Source organism: Phyllostomus hastatus, unplaced genomic scaffold, assembly GCF_019186645.2.
Source record: "Phyllostomus hastatus isolate PE091 unplaced genomic scaffold, TTU_PhHast_1.1 phas_contig_80, whole genome shotgun sequence".
NCBI lineage: Eukaryota > Metazoa > Chordata > Mammalia > Chiroptera > Phyllostomidae > Phyllostomus > Phyllostomus hastatus.
This window is the reverse complement of record NW_025333960.1, coordinates 38,558,230-38,583,691: the sequence shown is the minus strand read 5'-3', so window position 1 is coordinate 38,583,691 and position 25,462 is coordinate 38,558,230. Positions and strand designations below refer to the sequence as shown.

At 40.3% G+C, this 25,462-nt stretch overlaps 1 protein-coding gene across 1 annotated transcript in view; it reads left to right on the top strand.

Moving 5' to 3' along the window:
- SKOR2 (SKI family transcriptional corepressor 2) overlaps nucleotides 1-9,932 on the top strand; it is a 35,185-nt gene extending 25,253 nt beyond the window's left edge. The window contains exons 6-7 of the mRNA XM_045850388.1: nucleotides 1,208-1,275; nucleotides 9,870-9,932. Of these exons, the coding sequence (XP_045706344.1) occupies nucleotides 1,208-1,275; nucleotides 9,870-9,932 (131 nt within the window). The remainder of the gene's footprint in view (nucleotides 1-1,207; nucleotides 1,276-9,869) is intronic.
- The last annotated feature ends 15,530 nt before the right edge of the window (nucleotides 9,933-25,462 follow it).

The window sequence follows — 25,462 nt, the reverse complement described above, 5'->3', positions numbered from 1 at the left end:
GGTCAACTGGGAGACTCTTGCTTTGGGAGGCAACAGCGGCAGAGAGAGGAGGCGATGGAGGTACAAGGTGCAGGACTCACACACCACTTGTCTGAAGAGGCGGGGAAAAGCTGAGGACAGTGTATCTGGTTTCTTTACGCTGCTGACCTGACTATCCACTCCAGATTCAGTGGGACATGGTGTTAATTTCTCATTTAAAGCAGAAAGAGCCAGTTAGCCAAGCCCACCCTTCTTAAAAGATCACATCTAGAGGATGCAACAACATGATAGATAGATCAGGAAGTCATTTCTTCTATAAATGCAGTACAATCATTTGCATAATAATATCTCTTAACTGCCTCCCCACCTTCTCATGCAGAGCCAAGGCCTGTAGAGCTGTACCAGGCCCAAGAGGGACCATAAAGTAAGGCCGAGTCCTGGCTGGCATAGCTCAGTGGATTGAGCTCGGGCTGCGAACCAAAGTGTCGCAGGTTCGATTCCCAGTCAGGGCACATGCCTGGTTTGCAGGCCACGGCCCCCAGCAACTGTACATTAATCTCTCTCTCCCTCTCTCTCTCTCTCTCTCTCTCTCTCTCTCTCTCTCTCTCTCTCTCTTTCTCCCTCCCTTCCCTCTCTAAAAAATAAAATAAATTAAATCTTAAATATATATATATATTTTTTAAATAAATAAAATCTGCCAAGAGGAAGGGTGCTAGTTGGTGGTCAGGCCAGAGTACGATGATCACTCTGTTAGGAGCGAGGGGAGCTGCGGTGAAGCCGGCAGCCACACCTAGCCAGGCACCCACTGTGTCACCCAGAAGGCATTCTGTGTACACAGGCTCACATTTCTTAAGACATGAGGTGCACCCCCTCACTCCCTCTGGACTTCTAAAGACAGGGGAAGCTCTCAATACCTGGACTCGCGCAAGGGTGTGAACATCAGAAACCACGGCTGCACCAGCCATTCCTGAGAGTGAGGATGTGCAAGGGATTGTACTACACGGTCTGTGAGATACTGTGAAATATTAGATGTAGACCTCTTGGCGTCAACTGTCTATTCTGATTAAATTAAAGAGTTGAAAACACCCTTTCAAACAACCATGTTATTTACTTAAAAAAAACAGGGGAGGGTTTTTCTATGGGACTGTCAGTAATATTTTTACTAAATATGCTAGAAGTAGATTTTGCATTTTAAGTCATTTCTCTCGTTCTGTCTCTCTCCTACTAGATAATTTTCAGGACCAGATGAAAAGGGAACTGGCCTACCGAGAAGAAATGGTGCAACAGTTACAAATTGTAAGATGCATTTCTATTTCAAAATAAATGTGACCTGATGGGCTTGTTTTAAAACTGTTAGTGTTTTTGCTATGAAAGCCTTTGGTCCACCCATCTCTCAGCTAGTTTAGACACTAATTACAAAGAGATTTACTTAGACACAGGATAAACAGATGTGTCAGTACGTTTCCTCCAAATGTAACTACGTACCATGTGTTAATAGACAGATGTGTAAATTGCCTCTGTGGGCGAACCAGAGGTACCTGCATCGCCTTGCCCTGTGCGCACTTCCCCACTGTGCTGGGATGCACCAAAAATTCAGGGAGGGGCGATTGTCTTCCAGCTTCCCGCTCCTTTCACCACCCAGACCTCAGCCAAGCTCTCCACTGTCAAGAGAAACTAAGTGTAAATACGATGAATCAATTAAATGCACTTGAAGGATGATGAAAAGAAAAGAATTATTTCCAAATGAAGTGTGTTACTCTATCCTAATCACACCTAAGAAGTGGACACTAAGATCTATTCCTACAGAAACAAGGAAACAGAAAGATGTCTGATAAATAAATGTAGTAGCTTTTCTCTTTGTTTTACGTTTTGTTGTTCTGGATTCTCGACCTTTGTCCCCCTAAAGATGCATGTGGAATTATTCACTGATGCTTTTAAAGCAGTCTCCCAGCTTCCTCCTTTTCATGAGTACGATGGGGAAATGCTCTCTGCTCAGTATCTGTCAGATACTTGTCATCACCTGTATGAAGTCGTGCACTGGTCCTCAGTGTTACTTGCAGCATGATTATTATCATTCGGGGGAGAGCTGGGCCGTGTTATCCTTATACCATTAAGCATGTCTCTTTGCATACCCACTTGTCTTGTCCGAAGAGGCAGGTAGTTAGCTCTCTGTTAGGACTATTTAACAAAGATGGTTATTAATCTTTTCTTTCTGCATGGGAGAAACGGTGCTTGTGTTAATGGAGATTGCTGAGGGTCATTTTTAAAGCGACCTTGGATTTCATGTTTCTCCCCATCTTGGGCTCTGTTAAATGTGCTGCTTGTTACTCTTAACACCCCTGCTGAGGTCTTCCTTGATCTCAAGTGCTGGTTCACAGCCCTCAGTTCCCAAAACCACCTCAGCATAAAATGCCTCTTCAACGGGATCTTTCTGCTTGTCCTGTTTTATTTTTTGTTTTGATTTTTTTTTTTTGCACCTAAATTCCCTGGGAGCAAAAAGGATTTTCTTAATTGATGGACAACTAAACTGCTAATGTAGTATACCTAGTATTCTTAGCTTTTGACAGTAAGAACTGATAATTACTTACTGTCAATATACTTATTGTTTTCTTTGTCCAAAGGAAGAATTTAAATACAGACTTGTAGGTAAAGTGGTATAAAATTGTAAGGATTTACTGATTTTATTCAGGACATTGTTTTCAGACTCTTAAAATAAAAATTGTCACACATGAAACCAAACATTTGTGATTTCCGGGTGGTGGTAAATCTAACAAAATGGGCATTGAGAAAAAAAAAACTAAGTATCTATTTCAGAGCCCCTGTTTAAGGCTAGTTATGTAGCTTAAATGTCTTAATTTTCTTCGACATTTGGTTTCTTTAGCACAAGAATAAATGGTATTGCTCCCATGCAGTGGTTTGCAATACTGATAGAAGAAAAAAATGTCTCATCTTTTAAGGTGGTTCATACATGGAAGATATAGACTAGCTTTACTAAACATTTTTACTATTCTATATTGAAAAATATTTTATCATAGCTATTTATTTATCTAGACAAGTGTTATTAATTCACATTCCTCTAGATAGTAAATTACTTCTTGTTGCAAATTAAATTCTTTGGAAGAGGCTAGAATTTTTTCCCCCAGTCCTGTAGGTATAAGTCCTGAAGACCACATCCAGGCTAACAACATAAAACTTGGTGAACTGGACGTGACTTGTCCCTCCTGCTTCCTTCCCTTCTTCAGTGTCCCCTACCATAGCATAGCAAGAGCTTCTTGCTGCCTCCAGCACCCAGCACCGTGGGGCAGCATCAAACAGCCGTCAGGAAACATTTGTTGAATGGATCACCACCCATGGACGCCCTCTGCCCCAACTCTGCTATTCTCCTGTAGCAGTCCTCTTCATTCTTGTCCAAATGTCCCTGGTTTGGTCCTGAGTTCCTCAAGTGTTCTTTCGTGCTAAATTACTACTACCAAGGTTGCTAAAGGAAGGCATACTGTTTAATTATAGGAAGCTTATATATTACTGTACTATCTTGTATCTTACAGACACAAGCTTTAAGGTCTACAGACTTGAGTTCAAGACTCACCCCCTATAGTTCATTCAGTGTCAGTTCTTCAACCCAATGGACCTGTAGTAAGGTCTAACCTAGTGCCCTGATAGGGATATAGTAACATGTAAGCGTGCGATGAACATGAAATGCCCACATAAGCCATAAAGTGCTATGCCAATATGAGTGGTATCCCTTCGCAAAATAGTACTTCAGTGCTGGAACTATGTAAGCTTTGGTGGCCTGAGACATTTTTGTGCAGGAAGGACATGTGTTCACTTTATGCCATCTGCTTTAGAATGGAGGCACCAGATTCAAGTTGACTTGAGCAGAAACATATCGAACCCCTTACTCAGCTTGTTTCATTTGCTAAAGTTTCCGGGGGAAATGCCTTTAAAACCTCATTCTAAAGACTAGCAAGAAGTTGCTAGGTACCATCATTATTGACTTTCTCAATATTTTTAGTTGAATGATCTAATTCATCTGTAAATATGCTTATATGCTTTTCTCCCTGAGAACCCAACAATTCACTCAAAATTATTTTATTATTTTATATTTAAAGTTTACAGAACATATATTACAGAATAGTCATTTGCCTACAAAATAGGTATTTTTTTCCTTTAGATGAAATAAAAACCCACTCTATCCTGCAATAATGGAGAATTGAAATATATTAAAATTATCATATTTTGTAATGATTCCCACAGACCCACAATGCATTTATATGCTGTTACAGTGTTCTTATTCAAAAGATTATATCGAAACATCTTGGGTATCATTGCTGTAGAAAGAAAACTTATGAATGTCTTTGGCTCCTGCATTTTTGGATTCTCTGCTGACTATAATTTCTGCACTGTTGCTTCCTTTTCCAGTGTTTCAAATGCAAAGTTATGATGGCTGTACAGTCAAATGATTCATACTCTTTCTACATGTACCTTAATGTCAGATTTAAAGCATATATATATTTAATATTTATACATGATCTCAAGCTAACTTTAAAAATAGCTTAAAATTAGAGTTTTATAGTATATAACACAGTTAGCGTTAAAGTTCCCCACCTCTGCCCAAGGTTTTCAGATGCTTAAGATGTTTCATTACTAAATCAGATTTATTTATACAAGTAAAGAAATATAGCCCTCTTGCTATGAACCAAATACAAAAGTTATAGAATTTAGCATGTTCATGAAGACTTTACTGTTTAGTATAACATAGAGACACAGATTTCTCATTCCCAAGTGAGTCGTGATTTTATGAGAAATGTGTTCCACTCTGAACACAAAATTAATCAGCGCTTATGATTAAGATGAGAGTGAAGAAACTTCATAAACATACATTGTTATACGTCAAATATATCTCAACTTTTTTTTAAAAAGGTGAAGATATTTTACTCTGCATAACCTTTTGATTAAGTTTTTTCCAAGAACTGGAATATAATACAATTTACAATATGAGCTGAGACCATTACAGCATGATGCCTTGATAAACTATTTTTTTTTCATTGCTAATTTGACAACAGTTTTTTAAAGCAAGTGCATTTATGTACAGTATGAGCTACTACTGGTGGTTTTTTGAACACATGTTCTTTTTTAGTCGTGGTTCTTGAAGGACATGCTGCACCAGAGAGCACGAGATAAAGGGCTAGACCCAGATTCACACCCTTTGAATCTGCTGGATCGCTACCCAGAGGCGTGCAGAGGGAGCAAATGTACCAGTCTCCAAGTGCCCTCTGCTGTTTCTCCAGAACGCTGCAGTCGCATGCGGCTGGGGAAAGGGGTCTTGGAGTTCCCCATTAAAAGCCTCAAGTAACTGTACTACAGCTTTTTTTTTTTTAATCCACTCATCAGCTGATGAGCAATTGGGTTGCTTCCAAATCTTGGCTATTGTACATGAACATTGGGGTGCATATATTCTTTTGAATTAGTGTTTCGAGTTTCTTCGGATATATTCCCAGAAGTGAAATCACTGGGTCATAAGGCAGTTCCACTTTTAACTTTTTGAGGTATCTCCATACTGTTTTCCACAGTGGCTGCACCAGTCTGCATTCCCACCAACAGTGCACTAGGGTTCCCTTTTCTCCACATCCTGTCCAGCATTTGTTGTTGATTTACAATGACAGCCATTCTGACAGGTATGAGGTGACCTAGAGAGTCACTTATGCTAGTGAAGTGAGCCAGTCAGAGAAAGACAAAAATACCTTCTGATTTCACTTGTTTGTGGAATCTAATGAACAAAAAAAAACCTAACAAACAAAATAGAAACAGACTCATAGATACAGAGAACAGACTGACTGCTGTCAGAGGGGAGGGGAGCTGGGTAAAAAAGGTGAAGGGATTAAGAAAACAAAACCTCGTAGACAACAGTGTGTGATGACCAGAGGGAAAGGCGGGTGGGAGGAGTTAGGTTCTAACTCCTCCCACCCGCCTGGTGGGTACATGGTGATGGGAGAAGATTTGACTTGGGTGGTGAATACACGATACAATATGCAGACGATGTGTTATAGCGGCAATTCTCAACCACCGTGCCACAGAATTTTTAAAACCTGCAATACCCTGACTATTTAGTCGGGGACACTGACCTCTTTTCATTTAGACCAGTGGTGTCAAACTCATTTTCACCGGGGGCCACACCAGCCTTGTGGTTGCCTTCAAAGGGCCGAAATAATTTTAGGGCTGTGTAAATGTAACTACTCCTTCACTGTTAAGGAGTTGAAATTACATTCAGTCCTTTGACGGCAACCTCGAGGCTGATGTGCCCCCGGTGAACATGAGTTTGACACCCCTGGTGTAGACTGTCAAATTCAAAAATGACAACAGCCAACACAACAGTAACTGTCCAGTGTGAATGAATCAAAATTATACCTGTTTTTTTTGTCAGATTGGCAAACACACATATTTTTGGTGTGCTGCAGAATTTTAGTAATTAGTTTATATGTGCCACGAGATGAAAATAGCTGAAGATCACTGTTATAGAACTGTACACCTGGAACCTATATAGTTTTATTAACCAGTGTTACCTCCACACATTCAATAAAAATAGAAAAAATTTTTAAAATCTCAAGTAAAACAGTGTTCCATCAATCGAGTTTGGACTAATGTTCCGTCCACGTGGACTTGTGAAAAAGCAGTTTACAACTTCCTGGTGGTGGGACCACCAGGCTTCCTGGCCGGGAAAGGAGTGAGCGCCCGGCCTCTGTGGCTGCTGGAGGAACCGCCCCTCTGGCAAGGGCACAGCTCTTCGGTGACAGGGTCCTTCCTTGGGGACTCTCCCGTGTTCATCAGGATGGGAATGGCCCAGATTTCTATTGTCTCAGCTCAGAATTTTTAAAATATGCTTTACATTTTTTAAAAGTAGGTAGAATAGTTACTTTTTTGCACTACATTTTCAGAAAAAGATTCCCGGGCCACTAGAGGATTTTGGTTTTGTGCACGTGATGTAAGTCTGAACTTCCGTGGAGTCTGCCTTAAGATTCTCCAGTAGTCGACAGACTTGGGCTACTGTGGGACCTTTTCCAATTATTGATCCATTGCTATGTATCTGGACAATGCAATTACCTGCCCTGTAGTTCTGTGGCCTTTCCTCATCTCTCTACTTTCAAGATGTTCACTCACCTGAATGTCTGAGCTCAGGCTAACTCTCTCTTGGCACAAACTAAGAACTTATCAATTTTGGTAATACCACAATACTTTTGACAGACTAGAGTCAACTGGGTATTTTAGAAGTAACATAATAACTTTAAAGGTTTTTGGGTTTTTTTTTTGTCCATGCCAGTCTTGGTGATTTTTAAGCTGGTCAAAATGAAAAGAAAGCTTTTGTAAGTTCTGTTATAGGAACTTTACGTGGAATAACCAGCTTAAGTGGAGCTCCCAGGACCCTGAGCTCCCATGCCGGGGCACATTTGCTGAGGTCTCTGTAAATCCGATATTGCATTTCATGGAATCTTAAGTATTGTCAATTGTAACAGGCAACCTCCCTTGATGGATCACGAGAAAAGAAGCTTCCAGCTGTTGATCTGAGATACCATCAACTGTAATACCCAATTTCAGAGATAGTAAAATGTGAGAGGAAAAGTGCATCCTAGAATTAAGGAAATAGGGTAGCTCTCATTACAGTTGGGCTGTGTTCTAATATATTGTTTATTTATCATTCATGATTTAGGACTTAGAATTAAAAATACATGATTTTGAGATTGCAACCTTTGCTGTTTATCTTTTTGTTTGGCCTTTATTTCATTTTGTTTTAATGAAAGAAAGGCAATAATCAATATTTGAGTGGGGATAATTCTTGGCACAGGTTTAATTCCAGTCTGGAGATTTGGAATCAAATATGCTTATTTCAGAATGTCCTTGTTTTCCCCTGAGTCCTTTTTCCCTTCTCAGCTTCCCATGTTAATGAAACGCTACATTGTTGTTTCAGGAGAAAAAAATAAGAGGAAGGAGGAGAGAGAGGGAGGGAGAGAAGAAAGCAGGGAGGAAGAGAGGGAGGAAGGAGGGAAGGAAGGAAGGAAGGAAGCTGAGAAGGGAGGGATGGAGGGAGGGAGGGAAGGAGGGGGGAGGGAAGGGGGGGAGGGAGGGAGGGGGGTGGGAGGGAGGGGGGGTGGGAGGGAAGGAGGGAGGATTCTGACTTAGACCTGAAAGCAGACCCCTCAGGCAGTTTTCTTTGGGTTAGGGTGAGGTGCTTACTGGCCGAGATGAGCTAGCCCATGGTGATGTTGACTGACCTACACAAAAAGTGCCTGGCCCAGAGCAGACACTAAACATTTAACAGCATCTAATCTTGATGTTGAGGGCTCTTTCTAAATGTGAGGGTGGCACAGACACATTCTATTAGGTAATTCTTTTTACCCCAATGTTTGTATCATTTCTACTTGTTATCCTAAATAACAGAATTCTTTTCAAGTCTCTGTTACATCATGCATCTAAAGAGAGAGGTGATCGTGTGTTTTGGCCTATTGCAGCATGCACCATCATGGAAAATCAAGACTGGTGTGTCTGTGTTGGCAGTAGGTGTAGCGTGACCTAGAGTGAAAAGAAGAGGTAACTAGAGTAGGTCCTCATGTAACTGCTCTGGTCACGGTTATCTAGCTGATCGAAAATATGAGATTAGGACACTGAACTTTTTGCAGTGCGATATGAATCATTCATTTCAGTGCTGCTATCCGTACCTTTTACCAACTGTACACCTATCAGGTACATCCACGGTGTGGTTGCGCATGAAACGGTGAGATGGTGATTTCAGTCTTGTGCCTTGTTTTCCATTAAAAAGACTGTTTGATTCAACTGACCAGTTATTATAGCAAAATGGTCCAGCTAATCTTCGTCACTAGTGTCATTGTAGATTTGTAACTCCTTCTGTTAACAAAGATTCGTATTTATAGACTGGTAGATCAAGAGAGCAAAACATAAATATGCTGGGAATGAGGGGAATGTATATAGCAGTATTCAAAAGCGTTGCCTAATTGAATGACAATAATTTTATTTCCCTTGTTGCTTTTACATAACAGCCACATTTCATGTTATATCCTAGAAGGCTGAATAGTTATTTTTTTAAATGCAAAATAGATTTGAATCTTTAAAGTTCTGCTTTAAGCTCTGTGATGATGAAGCTAAGCGGCATAATGATAGAGGACCTTGACTGGGGTTAGTGCAGAGGCAAATCTAAATAATGCATGTCGTCCAATTTCAACCATTTGAATTTTCTAATGAAAAGTAGCATATCAAATGTGATAGGCTCTCATTCAATGCCCCAGTAGTGAGAAGTACTTTCGAGTTTATCCAGGTAGAATTCTCAAGGGTCATATTTTCCAGTCAGTGCAATTATTTCTGATGCTTCTTAGTAGTTATTGGGATATTACCCAGAGTAATAGTTTGTGTTTAGTTAGTTCATCTTACTTGTGATTTATCATGATAGCATATTTCATCACTCTAATTAAATGAAAGATTACATTGAACTAGTTGGTAATCACATTCTTGTTTTGTGACCTTGGACATACATGATAACATCATAACTTAGCTTTCATACCTAAATTTAAAAAATGAGAATACCATATTATTAAATGCAAAATTTTGAAAGCTTCTTTAAGTGAAATGTTACCCAGTAACCTCAGAGACTAGCTATAGCAATAATCGGTGTGATCACCTATTCTGTACTTGACGTGCTTTTTAACGGGCCTCAGGAATAAATATTACATCCCAGAAGCTCCATGCTGCTGAGCAGATGGAGACCTTTTCTCCTCAGGGAGGATCCACTGGTATTCCAATTGTTAGGCATGATGAAAGATCTCCATTGTACATCTGTCTCTAAACTTAGCTTAACCTGGAGAGTTTTGCTTGTTTTTATCTTACAGATCCCCTATGCAGCCAGCTTGATCAGGAAAGAAAAGCTTGGGGCCCATCTCAGCAAAAGCTAAAAGGTGAGTTCATCGGAGGAAAGAGACTTCCCTGAACTCTTTGAATTATAATTGCTTGGCCATGTTCTTTATTGATGTATTTGAAATAGCTCAACGGCCTGGTCAAGTGGTATTCTGTGTTTCAGCCAGTGTACTGATGAACTTCATTCTACCTGGGCATAGGCCTTCCTAAATGAACAGCTAAGTGGGTCCTATTAATTCTATGGAAAATTTCTAAAACTAAGGAAATTCTCTATACATGCTGTGGGAACGATATTCATTCCGTTTTGAGGTTTTCTGCTCTCTGGTTCTACCTGACCCCCTGGTTACTGCCCCTCTGAAGTAAACCGAAGTGTCAGGAGTCAGGCCTAGTGGGTTTCATCATCTCAGTCTCGCCTTTGCTCCTCAAAAGCCTTCCTGAAATCTGACTTGAAACGAGTTAATGATAGTTGGCGATTTGAGAACTTCTGCATTAGAAATAGTAATTCATTCTTTCCTTAAACCAATTACAGTTTCTCTACAGCTGAAGCCAGGTTCAAGGTCGCATCCCTGGCAACAATTTAAAAGACAAATACTCTGGACTCCTAAGGAAAAGACGACAGTGAAAATTCAATGACTATATTCAGAACATAACTAAGCATTTCAAAAGCAACTTTTTGATGATATGGAAGAAGAAATATAATTATTAGAATGGAAGGAATGCAAAAACTAGGATTTTGTTATCCCTGTAACAATATGTTAGGATGACTTAACTATTGGAATTGCTAAATCAGGATAAAAGTTAAATGTCAGAGGCAGCATCTGTAAATGTCTGTGGCCAACTAGGATTGTGATCTTTTATCAGTTTGACCATTCCCATCAGAACAAATCTTCCCACTTCTTCCCTCCAAAACATATTTTCAACTCAATGGAATTTATTCGCAAAAAGAATTCCATACGATATAGGCTCATAGTCCCTTTTCTTTCCTTCACATGCCTCTTCTGCATATCAAAAGCCTCCTCTACCATGTGCAAACGACAATCCTACTTGTTGCCATCATGTGTGTTAGTGATAACCTTTAGTATTTGACTTAAATCATGATGATTATGCCATATTTCATCTGGAACTCAAAACTCCTTTCTAGATATACTCTCATTCACATGTTTTCTCTTAACGTGATGTGCAGGGAACTGATGTGTGTAGAAGAGAGACATGGTGTTTTATGTCTGTGTTGCCAAACCAGGAAGGGATTCTAGGGCTCCTGACTGTAGATCCAATGCCTGCTTGCTCTAATGCATGCACTCCCTGTCTTCTATGAGCAGAGAGATGTTTCTGCAACAGAGGTGGCCAACTAAGTTATTTTGTTTTCATCTCCGTGAAGTTACATGCAGATGGGCCTGTGAGTTTGGCTCCATTCTATAGATTCAAGTGTTTTGTTTTGTTTTGTTTTGTTTTGTTTTTAATAAATGTAACTGACTTTTTAAAAATCCTTGCTCAAGGATGTGGTTTTTAATTGATGTGTGTGAGAGAGAGAGATATCAATGTGAGTGAGAAACAACAATTGGTTGCCTCTTGTACACACCCCAACTGGGGATTGAACCTACAACCTAGGTGTGTGCCCTGACCGGGAATCAAACTGGTGACCTTTTGGTGTATGGGACAATGCTGCAACCAACTGAGCCGCCCAACCAGGGCCAAGCATTTTTCTTAAATCTGAATTTGACTTCATTTTAGTAGACAGGTTTGCACCAGCAGTGGGAAATGAATAATTGTAGAACAGTCAGATTACAGTAAATCTTTACCCAGAGTGTCAAGGAACACAAGGCAAGAATCATCCAAAATTAATGCTGATAGACCCAAAGTGTCAAAAAAATAATTTCCTTTCAAATCAAAGAGACTTTATTAGGATGCTTTTTGTTAATAGACTTTTATTGAAGTATAACAAAGTCGGCAAAGTCTACAAATGGTAAAAGCCATACAAGTCATATATCTGGCTTTTCTTACCCCATGTTTGTGAGATTTGTCCATTAGAATGTAGTTTGATTTATATTTAGGAAGTTCAATACACTCTCTTTTCACCTCCTTCACTTCCCCGCTTGTCAGACATGAGCTGTCCTTCCACCTGCAAAATGAAGATTCACTGCCCAGAAACCTCGCCTCTGGTGGTGACAGAGCTCACAGCGAGGTGGAGGAAAAGATTGATTTGTGTTTAGTAACTAATGCTTCCTCCATGCTGATTTTTGTTGCCATCCTTGCAGACAACAGGGATTTCTCTAAGTAGACCCTGGTGCTTTCAGAAGATTAGTGGTTACTTAAATGCTGAGCTAAATCAGCCAAGCAGAGAATCATGACCGTATTGTTAGAGGCAGTATTTGATTCTCAACATGCCAAGCCTGCAAAGGAATTACCCCAAGAGAGATTACAAAATAAAAATCATTACACCAAGGGAGAGAGACAAATTCTGTCTTGCTGAGTGACCACAGGTTTCCAAATTAGGGACTGATGCATTAACATCTTATGCAAGAGTGACCCTTAAGGTAGTGTGCTGTGCTCTTGCCACCCAGTGGATTCCAATGTGACTATTACAAGGAGGAAGCTTTTCAAAACCACAGGCAATCCACTTAATAAGCTGAGCAAGTACCGCCACATATCACTGCTCTGCAAATCTTTCTTTGCACTACATTAGGACATAAGAAATTCCATGTTGAGTCAAAATAAAGGTCCATCCAGACCAGATTACTTACTGTGTGATTCCATTTAAAAAGCAAAATTGTTGTTCTGAACAATACCAGCCTCAAATTTTAGGCATATACACTGAATACTCTTAGCTTTCCCTTGATAACTCTTAAACATCCATTACCCATGGATTTATCTAAGCCTTTCTTCAACCTAGGCATAGTCTCCATTGGGGCAATGAATTCTATTTGTTTAGCTACCAACTGTGTAAAGTGTAGTTTATTTTATTAATCCTCAAACTACCTCTTAAAACAAGCCCTAATAGATTAGACATTCTCCTGCTCTGCATATTTGTTTTATTGTGAGCTCACAAGTACAATGGAAATGACTTGAAAAATATTTTAAAATTTTGTATGTATTATTCTTTCGCCTGGGACTGCTTTTAACACCAAAATTATTCCTGACAGCTTTCCTTATCTTTGTTGTTTATGTCCTGCACAGATACCCCAGTATAATCTGTGTGTAATCCATACCCCAAATAAATGCTAACAGTCATTTAAGTATTACTTTACATTCTTTTTCTTCCACGCACCATTTAACATTATGCAAATGTCATCCATGTACCTAGGTGAAACACCCATGTGCTTCACAGAGAACTCAATAATTTCATATAAGTGGAAAGTGAATCACAGGAAATGGCTCATTCATAGTCACACAGAAACTTATTGACCAAGCTGGAAATAATAATAACTATAATTTATTGAGCACTAACTATACCAGATAGTAGACTAAATTCTTTGCCACATTATCTTTTTTGATCCTTAGAATTCCATAGAGGAGATCCCACTGTTATCCCCAGTTCATGCCTGAGGATACTGAGACTCAGTGGGTTACTTAGCTGTAAGTGAGAAAACCAGGATTCAACCCAGACCTATATGACTTTAAAGTCACTTTCTTACTAGAATCATTGGGCTGGTTTTGAGAAAGTCTAGCTTCTAAATTTGATTCTACCTCCTTATGTTATCTTGAGTAATATCATTTAATCTCTTTGAGTCTCATGCTCATCTATAACATGTGGTGGCCAAACCTGATCAAAGTCTTTGCCAGCTCTGAAATTTTGACTCTTGCACGCAAATCTCCTGCCATATTCTCTCTCTTTTCCACAGAGGGGCTGCTTTTATTAAAACCTACTCAAGATCATATACAACACTCAAGGGCAAGACCCACCTACATTTGCCTTATGTCTGCATTTTCTTCATCACTGCTTACTACTTTATATCCTTCTGGAGAGTTTGAAAATATGAGTTTTTTCCCTACACTACCAAAATCTTCCTCTTTGGTGAACTCTTGTTATTTGTATTTTACTTCTGGACTGATTGCTACAAAAATAGCAACAGAGAAAAGGTCTTAAGAGGATGTTGAAGGATTGCAATTGAACATTCTGTGTCTTCTTTTTGTATAGATCAAAGATAAAGGGGCGGGGAGGGGGAATGGCATATTCATTTCTTTCATCTGTAGTCAGACATAAGAGGACCAGATTCTTTCAAGAGTCTCCATGGAGAATGACAATGTGTTCCCACTGTTCTAAGCACTTTATGTCAATTATCCTATTTAATCTTCAAAACAACCCATTGAGAGAAGTACTGCTACTTTCACCATTCTACTGCTGAACAAACTGAAATGTGGAGAGATGAGTAAGCTCTCTGTAGTTCCACTAGCTCTCTGTAGCTCTCTGTAGTCTCCTAGCAAGTGGCAGGTTTTGAGCCAAACCGTTCGGCTGTGAGGTCCACACTTCATCTGCTCTCCTCTGATGATAGCCTGAAATTGTGGCCTAATTCACATTTTCTAGTATTAGTTACTAAAATGCAGTTAATAACCAATCCAATGGTTTCATTGGTGTTTAATCACAACACTTCTAGGAATGCTTCAACAATTGCTCTAACACCCTAGGTCAGGAAATACAGATTTAACTTGGGCCATCCATCCAGTCCAGCAGGGCACTGGACCATGAAATTCTGCCTGTCCCTTTCACTGCAGGTTGTCTTAACGTTTGTCCAAAAGCAAATCAGAGCATCTAGAAGCCAACAAGATGGCTTTACTGTACAGAAGGCATAGCAAACCATCACACTTGGCTTTGGTAGTTCTAGTTTGGCCTCAGCGTCAATGGAGATGCATAACCTAAGATAAACAAATATATGTTAAAGAGGAACATGGTTTCATGGTCACCGTTAAAAGTTTTTGTCCAAACTGTACTAAAAAATGTCTTCCCTTAAGGATATATCAATACTAGTATATCAATACTAGTATTGATACTAGTATATCTAGTATATATTAGTATTACTGGTATACTAGTAATACTAGCATATCAATACTACATATTACTTAATTTTTTTAATTGTCTGCTTGTATCGTGCCAAGTTTGTCATTCTGCACTTTTTGTCTTACCCAGGTGCACAGAACCACTTACTCTCGTTCTCCTGTAACATACGGCCTGCCACTGAGCACTTCCGACCCACATAAAGACTGTGATTGAAAGGGCTTGAGAATCAAAATCAGGTTCAGGAGAACCCAAGGACAAGTGACCTCAAAGCCGCAGGGACAACCATGTAAAATAGACTGTAGCGGCCATTCATTAGTGGGGGGAGGGGGGAGCCAACCAGAGCAGTCAATGCTTGTCGCATCTTTTGGTGGAACCAAAGTCTGAGTCTTTGTGTGTTTAAAGGCCAACTGAACCCGGAGAGAGCTTTGGGCGCGCTGTTAGCCAACCAGGGTGGGAAACGCGTGGGCGGTCCGCAGTGGTCGCAGTGTTGCAGACTCGGAGAGGGCAGCCTTGGAGACTGTCTGTTACTGTTGAAGAGCCGATTCTTTGTGGGCGGAAAACACAAGACCTGTCTGTCCTAGGAGTGGGGATCACGTTTCGACAGCTAGGATGGCATCAGCTGTACAAACCTGCTTTTCACAGCAAACTGGACAGATGGCCCCCTTCCGCTCTGGTACTTTGCCTGCTGTATGAATGAAGATTGTATTCCTCTGGAAATATTTTACAGTTTAATATTGAGTGTAATTAAGAATATAATCATGTTATCAAAAATGGTATTTAACTCTGTTGTAGTTTCTTTAACATTCATGTGGATAAAAAAAGTCTATAATAAAAAAAACTATGAAGTAATAGCTGTGTTCATGTAGTTAAATGCACATTTGCTTGGGGTTAACTAATAGAACCTAATACTTTTTAGAATTATTTTGGCATACATTTTGAATAAATTATTTTTTAAAATGGAATTCCTTCCAAAATGATTATTAAAGTCTAGATTAGCCTTTGGCCATTGTCAGCGGCCAGAGCCCTCCATCACGTTGGGATCCATGGGGGTGAGGGACTGCTCTCACTTCCTGCTAGGTCTTCTGCCGTGTTGGGGACGGAGTTCATGTTGTGCCCTCCTCCTTGCTATGACGTTGAGTCAAAGTCAGTGACATCATTTTATGTCAAAAGTTCCACCTTTCAGAATTTCTGCCTTGCAGAGAGATAGAAGGGCCTGACATGGCGACCCCTTTGGGGCCAGGCTTGTTCAGGGAGTGCTGGGCTGCACGGAGTCTACTGCGGATGGCCTCCTGGCCCGAGGTTGCCCAGATCATCCCAACCAAAGAGGCATCTCACCAATGGCGTCCCTCAATGGATTTCAAAAGAGGTTTAAAACGCATCACCAAAATATTTGATACTTTCCCCCACCATCTCCATGATTATGAATTATCCTAAAAAGCTTCACAATTTATCCTTGAGATAAATTTTCTTATCCCTGGCTGCCATATTAAGAAATCTGAGGAGGGATACTCACAGTGATTTTCTTCCTAGCCTATGAGGAATGGGAACTCAGGTCACAGAAGGGATATAAACCAAGTCCCAGCATCTGACGATAGGTTCTCAATGATGACTAGTCAAAAGGAATCTGGAGACACTGCAGCTGACCCTGGAGGGGCAGGATGTTCTCTCTGAAGTATCCCTCCGGGGGAGGGGGGCTGGGTCTGGGCAGGGGGCTCACACAGCCCTTCAGATATGTCACAAATTTCTGAAACTGGCAGCTATGCTTGGCGGGGGCTGGGGGGTGTTGGTGGTGACAGTGGGGTGTGTAACTGGACAGTGAAGTTGAATGATGGATCATTTTCTCCTGTGTATTTTAAATTTCATGTAGTGATAGAAGCCCAGCGTCCTTAGCTTCTATGTGAAGCCAGTAATACCAGAGATGAGAGAAAATCATCCGGGAGGACACAAACCTGGCTTCCTGAGCAGCCACCAAGGAACAGCAGAAGTCACTTTCTGCAGGACCCAGAAACGTTTGCACTGGCAAACGCAGGGACCAGGCAGCTTCTCGGAGCGAGAGCAGCACCGCGGGTAGAGATTCCCAAGGAAGAACCGGGGGGTCTTTGCCTTGTAGCTGCCTCAACTGGCAGTGTCAACAAGCCTTGAAATGTCATTCTTTTATTTCCAATCACAATTTTTAATGGCTCAGAGTTATAGTGCCCAAGTCAGCAAATGATCTTGTAGCAAATGGGAAATAAGAACCAGGTAACTTGGCGAGTATGCCTGCATGCCTGGAGTTACTAACCGTGGCACAGCTCTGAAATGAGTTCATGGCCAAGCTCAGTGTGGAGGACCACTGGCCTATGCTAATGAGAATGCCGAAACCACACCAGTTCCTTCCAATTCTCCACCTGAACTCCAGGAGCCCAGCTGCACATCTTTCCCTGGGCACCAGGAGACTCCTATTGTCCTTATTCTTACAACCTTAGAGCTTCCCCATAATTTGAGGTATTTTATCAGACTGAGTCCGCTCCTTACCAGCACCAGAGCTTAACAGTCCTCCGCGCAACCGTGAAATTATACAGCAAAACCCAAAGCTTCAGATAAAAAGAGTCAAGAAAATCCAACATGCGGTATGGATACGTTGTTTACCCATATGTTTTTCTCGTTAAGGGGAGTGAATCTCTCCTCTCTAGCAATGCTTGATGGTTCTAAATTGGGACAGAAAGAATTTGTCACTAAAACTGAATATGATTGGGTTACCTGAGCTGCCTTGTAGAAACCGACAGGACATCCATCTAAAGCACTGCATGGGGCTAAAAATAAAGCCACTCTTCAGAAGGACAAATAACCCTTGGCTCCACAAAATGACAGCAGAAAAACACTGTGCTCTTTCCTTTGACTATTTTATCATGTCAGAACTTCAAGGTCAACCCAACTATTAGCTAATGAAGAATACGGGCAATGCAAATAAAATTCTTCATTTTAGCTCCAGATGAAATTATAAGATCAGAAAGGGCCCTAGCAAATCAAAACAGAAATCCTGGCATTTCCTATAGGGATAGACTAAACATTTCAGACTAATGCTTTTGGTCCTCAGAATGCCTTGAGTAATTGCTCATCTATTTGCCACAGGCAAGGAGAGTGGGACACTACATCCCAGGCTCCTTAGATTGAGCAATGACTGTAGCCAGGAAGAATGCTCTCCTAGCTACAGGGGATATGGTTGAGCAGATAGGACCTCTGTTATTTAAGACAGCCTTGGCCAGCAGTGGGGAAGGGCAGAGAAGAGGAACACCATCTGCGTGCTAAGGATGCATAACCACCATTGAATGGGGCACTTCCAGCTCACTCCAGGACGAATGAAGAGAGCTGCTTTGTCTCTCCCTACTGAGCTGAGCACACAAAGTTCAATTCTGACCATTTACAAGGCGCCCCACAGACAACCCACACCACAGTTTGTAATCATTCATTCACTTCCTGTTGTAGGAAGGTACGCACTAAAAATGTTATGAGGACACCCCCTTATGGGGATGTTTGCTTCAGCTCACTACCATCTCCCTAGTGCTGCACGCAGTCCCTGGCAAGTAGTAACTACACATTTTTTGTTGAATGAGTAAGTGGATTTCATTTATTTTATTTGAGCCAATCATAAGGGAAGGTCATTTCACTGTTACTACTTTAAATGCTCTCTCAAAGAATGTTGACTTTTCATTTGGTTTCAGATGATTATGTATGGCAAGTTGCTAGTGAATGTCCAACGGTATCCATTCTCAGAGGGCAATGCACCTAAGTAAAGGACTGCATTCCCAGGCTTGCTTGCAGCGAATGTGGCCACATGACTATGCTCTTTCTGGTCAATGAGATGTAGGTGGAAATATGTGGAACTTGCAGGAAGGTCACTTCAAAAGAGCTTGACTTAGGCAGTGTCAAGGTGCTAGCTCTTGAGGGATGAGGTGACAGCTCTGGGACTCCTGGACTTGGGTCAGTAACCGACTCCCGGACTTGAGTCAGTAACCACCACGCAGGACCAGGAGAAAAAATCCAGGGCTTTCCGCATGCAGCTTGACTGCAGTCTTGATTTGGGCTCAGGAACAGTGTTACAGCTTCAGGAGTAGAAATGGAAGGAGGGCTGGTTTCCAACTGAGAAAGGATCTGAAAAACACTAAGAGCAGAGAATCTTTCTGCAAATGGCCACTTATTTCCATCACAGGTCTAATACACATATAATTTAGAAGTAATAAACTTATGTTCCATAAAGTAAATAATCATCATGAAAAGCCACGATTCTCTACTAAATTAAGAATTTCCCTGAAAGCATTGGTAATGTCTGGAGTTTTCACATAGTAAAACTCATTCTTCTCATCCAACTTTTACATCATCTCACTATTAAAGACAGTGGCTTCCTGGATGATTGTTAATGATGGTTTTCTTTATTATATTTTAGACCATTTAGCAAAGTTTATTGATTTATACTTCCTTGTAATTAGTTGTAGTGATTAAAATAGCTTTTATGGCTCTCCAGAGATTGACTTTATAAAGAATCAACATTTCCCCCAAATTGTGTGCTTTTAAAACATGGTTAAATACTGTTTGAATTAAGTACGAAGCCATCACTGGTGAAACTGATTTTCTATGTAGTTGCTTTCTCATTCCTCTATTTACATGGCACAACCATCAATCCAATTACTTGGCAGCCAATAATAATAACAGCAGCCAACTTTCATTGAGTGATTACATTGTGCTAATGTCTTAATGCATTATTTCATCTAACAACCCTATGAGGCAGGAACTGTTTAACTATTTAATTAAAACTTGAAGGAGTTAAGTCACTCAGCTCATGAGTGGCAAACCAGGAATTGGAACCTATGGCCATTGTGACTTCAAAGGAAAAGCCTGTTGGCAAAGAACTACACAGTTTGCATATTACCTAGAAAAAAGAAAGCTACTCCATAATAAAACCGGTCCCCAGAGACTTTCTAATGTCTGTAGGCACCCTTGCTACTACACTTTGGTTTCCCTACCCACCCACCCCTCATCTTTCCCGAGTGTATGAGGTTGATGCAACAAAGGTTAATAAGGCCATGTTTGTAAAGAGAGATCTTTTCTTTGATCCACTCCATGAGTAACAACAGACATAAGAAAGGCCCTTAGGAGATACTAATTAATTCTCAGAACTCCTAAGAGGCTTCCTTCCTGTAACATTAAGGAATAAGGAAAGAAAACTCTTGGCAACAACAGATGGGTGTTCCATCTTCTAGAACAGAACTTTTTATTCCTAACTCTCAATAAGCCGAGGCTAATTGACCCTGTGGCTGCCCCAGAACCAAACTGAATTGACATGGTGTTTGCACATAGCTGGAGGCTTAAAAACTGATACTAGAAAAATAAATATGATATAAGGGTTCGTACCACCATTTTCAACTTGGAAATTTTTGACACTACCTATTGTCTACAACAGTGACTTTCAACCCTTTCCACCTCAAGGCACACACAAACTAATTACTGAAATTCTGCAGTGCACCAAACAATATATTTTTGCCAATCTGACAAAAAAGTGGGTATAATTTTGATTCATGCACACTGGATGGCTATTGTTGTGTTGGCTGTTGTCATCTTTTTATTTGACAATCTGAAGGAAAAGAGGTCAGTGCCCCTGATTAAATAGTCAGGTATGGCATTTTTTTAAATTAACACAAGTATATTTCTGGACTTTTTAAAAGATTTTATTTATTTATTTTTAGAGAGGGAAGGGCAGGAGATAGAGAGAGAGAAACATCAATGTGCGGTTGTTGGGGGTCATGGCCTACAACCCAGGCATGTACTTTGACTGGGAATCAAACCTGCGACACTTTGGTTCGAAGCCTGCGCTCAATCCACTGAGTTACGCCAGCCAGGGCGGTGTGGCATGTTTTTAAAAATGTTTGTGGCACACCTGTTGAAAATTGCTGGTCTACAAAATAACCCCCAAACCCTTTCCTGTCGTCAAGGCCCTGTACAATTCGGAGCCACTCTACATGTGCCCTCTCGTAGCAGAACTCTTTCCTTTTGTTGGCCCCCAATGCCTATCCTCTTGCCTTTGCTGACACCATTTCTCCTTCCTCTCTTCTTTTCTAAGCTCTGCCCAACCCTCAAGATTCAGCAGCCCAAGTCCATCCCCGGCCCTGGCTTTCCAAACCCCAGATTTTCTCCCTCCTCTAAGCCCTGTAAGGGTACTTGATTTTCTGCACCAGTCACTTGGCCCTTCCTATATGCTGCTGGGTTTCTTATTGCTCTCTCTATCTCACATGGGCCCAGCGAGACAGGGAACTCCTTTAGGGCAGGAATAGTCCCAGTTCTACACTGCACTGCTTTTGGCTGGATAAATGCAGCTGCTCCATAAGTGTTTTCTAACGCAGATGACTTGGATGTCTTAAATACTGTAAACTGTGCACAGGTTTGCAGAGAACTCTCAGAACTTAGGGAAGGATCAATATACAGAAATGTGTCCAACCAAGCTAATCTTCTTTCTGAGCCATGCTTTATTTATTATCATTATTCCTCCTTACCTGCTACTCCTCCAGTTCAGAATCTCTGCCTGTCTTCTGCTTATACATACAGATGCTTCTTGACTTTACAAGCTCCATGTATTATGTAGCTTTGCTCCAGATCCAAAGTAGGTTAATTCCACCAACATCAGAAAATGACTCTGGTGAGTGGTTGTACAGTGTCCCTGGATTTATGAATAAGTGTCACATAGTTGTTCTTGAACTTTGCCTTCTTCTTAAGCTGCTGCCCTTTTTATCCTTCCTGTCCTTTCCAATTCTTTCTTCTTGATTCTTCATAGATTCATTTGCTCCTTGGAACCTGGCTTCTGCCTTCACATATGACCACATTTATCTTGACTTTTTATTGAATCATGAGTTTATTATGAGCACTTTATTTTGTTGAGTCCTAATTATATTTCTTGTTTCTTATTGAAGGAAGAAGGCACCTTTTCCTTCCTCCCTTCCTTCCTTCCTTCCTTCCTTCCTTCCTTCCTTCCTCTTTCATCATATTTATAGTTAAGATGGATTAAGAAATGCTGCAGTAACAAATAAAACCCTGGGTCTCAGTCAGCCAGTGGCTCAACATTCTAAAAGTTTATTTCATGATCATATCACCATCCACTGTGGATCAGGAGAAAAGTTTCCTTCCATGCTGTGGCTCTGACAACCCTGAGATCTTTGGAGTTCTCTATTAGGCCTTTTCCCTTACAAAGGGAAGAAAGATGAAATAAAAAATTCACTGTTTCTTAACTGCCTTGGCCTGAAAACATAACTCGCATTTCACTGGCCAGAACTGAATCATGCAGCCCCACCTAACTGTAGGGAACACTGAGAAATGTAGATATTTTGCGGACCCAGGAAGGACTGAACTGGATATTGCTGAACATTCATAATTGCTACCATGCCATACTACTTCTATCTTCTAGTTGATGATCATTTTATCTATTACATGGAATCTACTTTTATTCCTTTTTTTCTATAAGAGATTCTTCATGGGGCACATTTACTTCTTGTTCTTTTTTGAATCGATGCTTTTTAGGAAAGCAGCCGACCTCTCTCGTCTTAGATTCTTTTCATTGACTAGTTCTATTTCTTACAACTTCTTGCTTTCTGCCAACGCATTGCTGGAGTACATCTTCAAATAACTTTTCAAAAAGGATGCATGAAACTTATTTCCATTACAATATAAGTTTCTTAAGGGCAGGGATCATCATGTTTATTGTTGTATCTCAATTGCCTAAAATAATGCCAAAATGGGTACTCAATAAATATATGTTGATTGACTCAGCAAAAACTGATTCTTTGCACATTTATACATTTTTTGAAAAATGATTTTTGTTCAAAATGTTAGTTTGGCCTTTGTTTTTGAAATCTTTATTTTACCCTTACCATTAATCATTTGATTGGCTATAGAATTTTAGGTCCAAAGTATTTCCTTTCATAACCTTAGGGGGGAAAAAAACTCTCTCTCTCTCTCTCTCTCTCTCTCAAATCAATAAACATATCCACAGGTGAGGGTTAAAAAAAGAAATGTATTTAATTTTTAAAAACAAATACATGCACTTGATACACCACCTTGAACTAGAAGAAAAATATGTGTATTTAAAAGCTTCCAGGCAATTCTGGTGATCAGCCAAGTTTGAGAGAGCCTGTTCTAAATGATCATTTGTTCATACTTTCCCTTTCTTCTAATCATGGAGCGTTACTACTTTGTAACTCCTTGAAATCTATGGCGTGTATATATATAAATTGACATGAGAGAGAGAGGAAGGGGAGAGGGGAGGTAGGGGAGACATGGATTCATTGTTCCACTTATTTAGGCTGCTTCTTGTAGGTGCCCTGAGCAGAGGCCAAACCCACAACCTTGGTGTAACAGGACAATGCTCTAACCCACTGGGTACCCAGCCAGGGACATCTTTCTTACTAGTTGATAATTTTCATCAGAGCAGGAGCATGTCTAATTATTATTTGTGTTTAACCCACTGCACCTCACCTGAACCCTCGCACAATGTAAGGCACATCTTAGAAGTTCAATAAATTCTCCTTGAGTAAAAGAATGAACAAATAAATGCATGAATGAAGGAATGATATGCATTTGAGAAAGTTGTATCTCTAGTTTTTATTCACCTTTTACTCAGATGGTATTAAAAAACAGTCAGATATATGTAGCCATTCAGAATTAATCTGTATAAAAATAGGTACAGTGACTCATTTTTATTTTTTAAAGAAACTTTCCATTTCCAATAGCCCTATTTCCAGAATCATTTCATAATGCACAAGCTTCCAACTTTCAAATGGCTTCATTTGAGTTTCATACCAGGAATAGCTTGTATGAATCCATAAACATGAATGAGGCTCTTCTTGTGGGATTTTCCTATTTTGGTCCAATGCTTACCTCAAATAGAACCCATTTGGCTGACTTCTGCTGCCATAAACCCATTTAAGCTCAAAGTTGCCATTGTAAATAGCAGGATTGAAAGCAAACACACCTCAGTCATCATTGATTCATACCTCAGACACAGAGAACAAGATAAATATACCTATTAAAATATATTAGGATAAAAATGTTTAAAACCAATATTCTATTTTTACCATCCTTCAAGGTGAGTCTAAATTTTTAATAAATAACATGCATAATCCTTACCTTAATGAAGTACTATCAGTGAATGCAAGAATAAAAATGCTGAAATTTTAAAATATGAGCGGAAAGAGCTAACAACACATTTATTGAAGAATTATTCTAAGATTTAACTTCTGAAATTTTTTCTTTACCACACACCTGATATTTTCCATTGAGTTAGTAAAAGGTTTTAGTCCATTTAAATGGTGACTGTTTCCTTCAATTAGCAAGTGTTTTCACTTTTTACAGAAGATTGTGGTATTGTGTGTAGTGTTTAGGTCAGCCGAGACCACGGGGATGCAATTTGCAAAATCTGATAGTGTGGGAAGTTCTACAAGATAAATGACCCAGTTTTCTCAACACGCAAACTGCATTGCTTTCTTGGATTTAGAAGAAGTACTTGGGGGGCTCTGGGGAGAATAAACTACAGAGAGATAAAGATGGAACCATAGAAACCTTTTAGGAAGTATTACATTAATCTGAGGACCAGGGCTTGAATGTAGAGAAGGTGAGTAGTGGTCGGATTTGAACAGATGGGGTTTTTTAATAGAATTTTTAAAAACATTTTTTAGAGATTTTATTTATTTATTTTTAGGTAGAGGGGAAGAGAGGGAGAATGAGAGGGAGAGAAACATCAATGTGTGGTTGCCTCTCCCTCTCCCCCTCCTGGGGGGGACCTGGCCCACAACCCAGACATGTGTCCTGACTGGGAATCCAACCAGCAACCTTTCGGTTTGCAGGCCAGCACTCAATCCACTGAGCCACACCAGCCGGGGCTGAATACAGGTTTTCAGCCAAAAGAGTTTACTAATAGATTGCACACAAGTTGTGAGAGAAAGAGATAGAGACAAGGACAACCCAAGGATTTGCCTGGACCCACTGGAAGGATGGAGTGGCCGTGAACTTCAGTGGGATGACTGCAGGACACACAGCTCTCAGAGGGAAATCAGGAATTCAGTTTGGGGCAAGGTAAATTTGAGATATCAATTAGACACTGAAGTGATAGTCAGTTGGAAATATCAACCAAGAACTCATGGGTGGGTTCTGGGTAAGAGATATAAATTTTGGGTTCTTTAGAGTATGTACATGTTTTTAAGCCATTAGAATAAATTAGATCATCAAGGGAGTGACTGTAGACAGAGATCTGTTGCTTCAGGTTTAAAACAGCAATCATTTATTCTCATAGATCTGTGGTTGGATGAGGATTCGCTAATCTGGGCTGGGCTTGAATGGGGGTCATTTGGGTTTGCTGTAGCTGTCTCTAGTCCTTATCCTAGAACCTGAGGTCTAGCCAGACATGCTCCCCCACTCCTACCCACCTCTGCCAGCTTCAGAGGCACAAGAAAGATCGCAGAAGCATATACAGCCTTTTAAGATCCAGGCTCAGAGCTGGCACAGCATCACTTCCTCCTTATTCTGCTGGGCAAATCAAGTCATGTAACTGAACCCAAA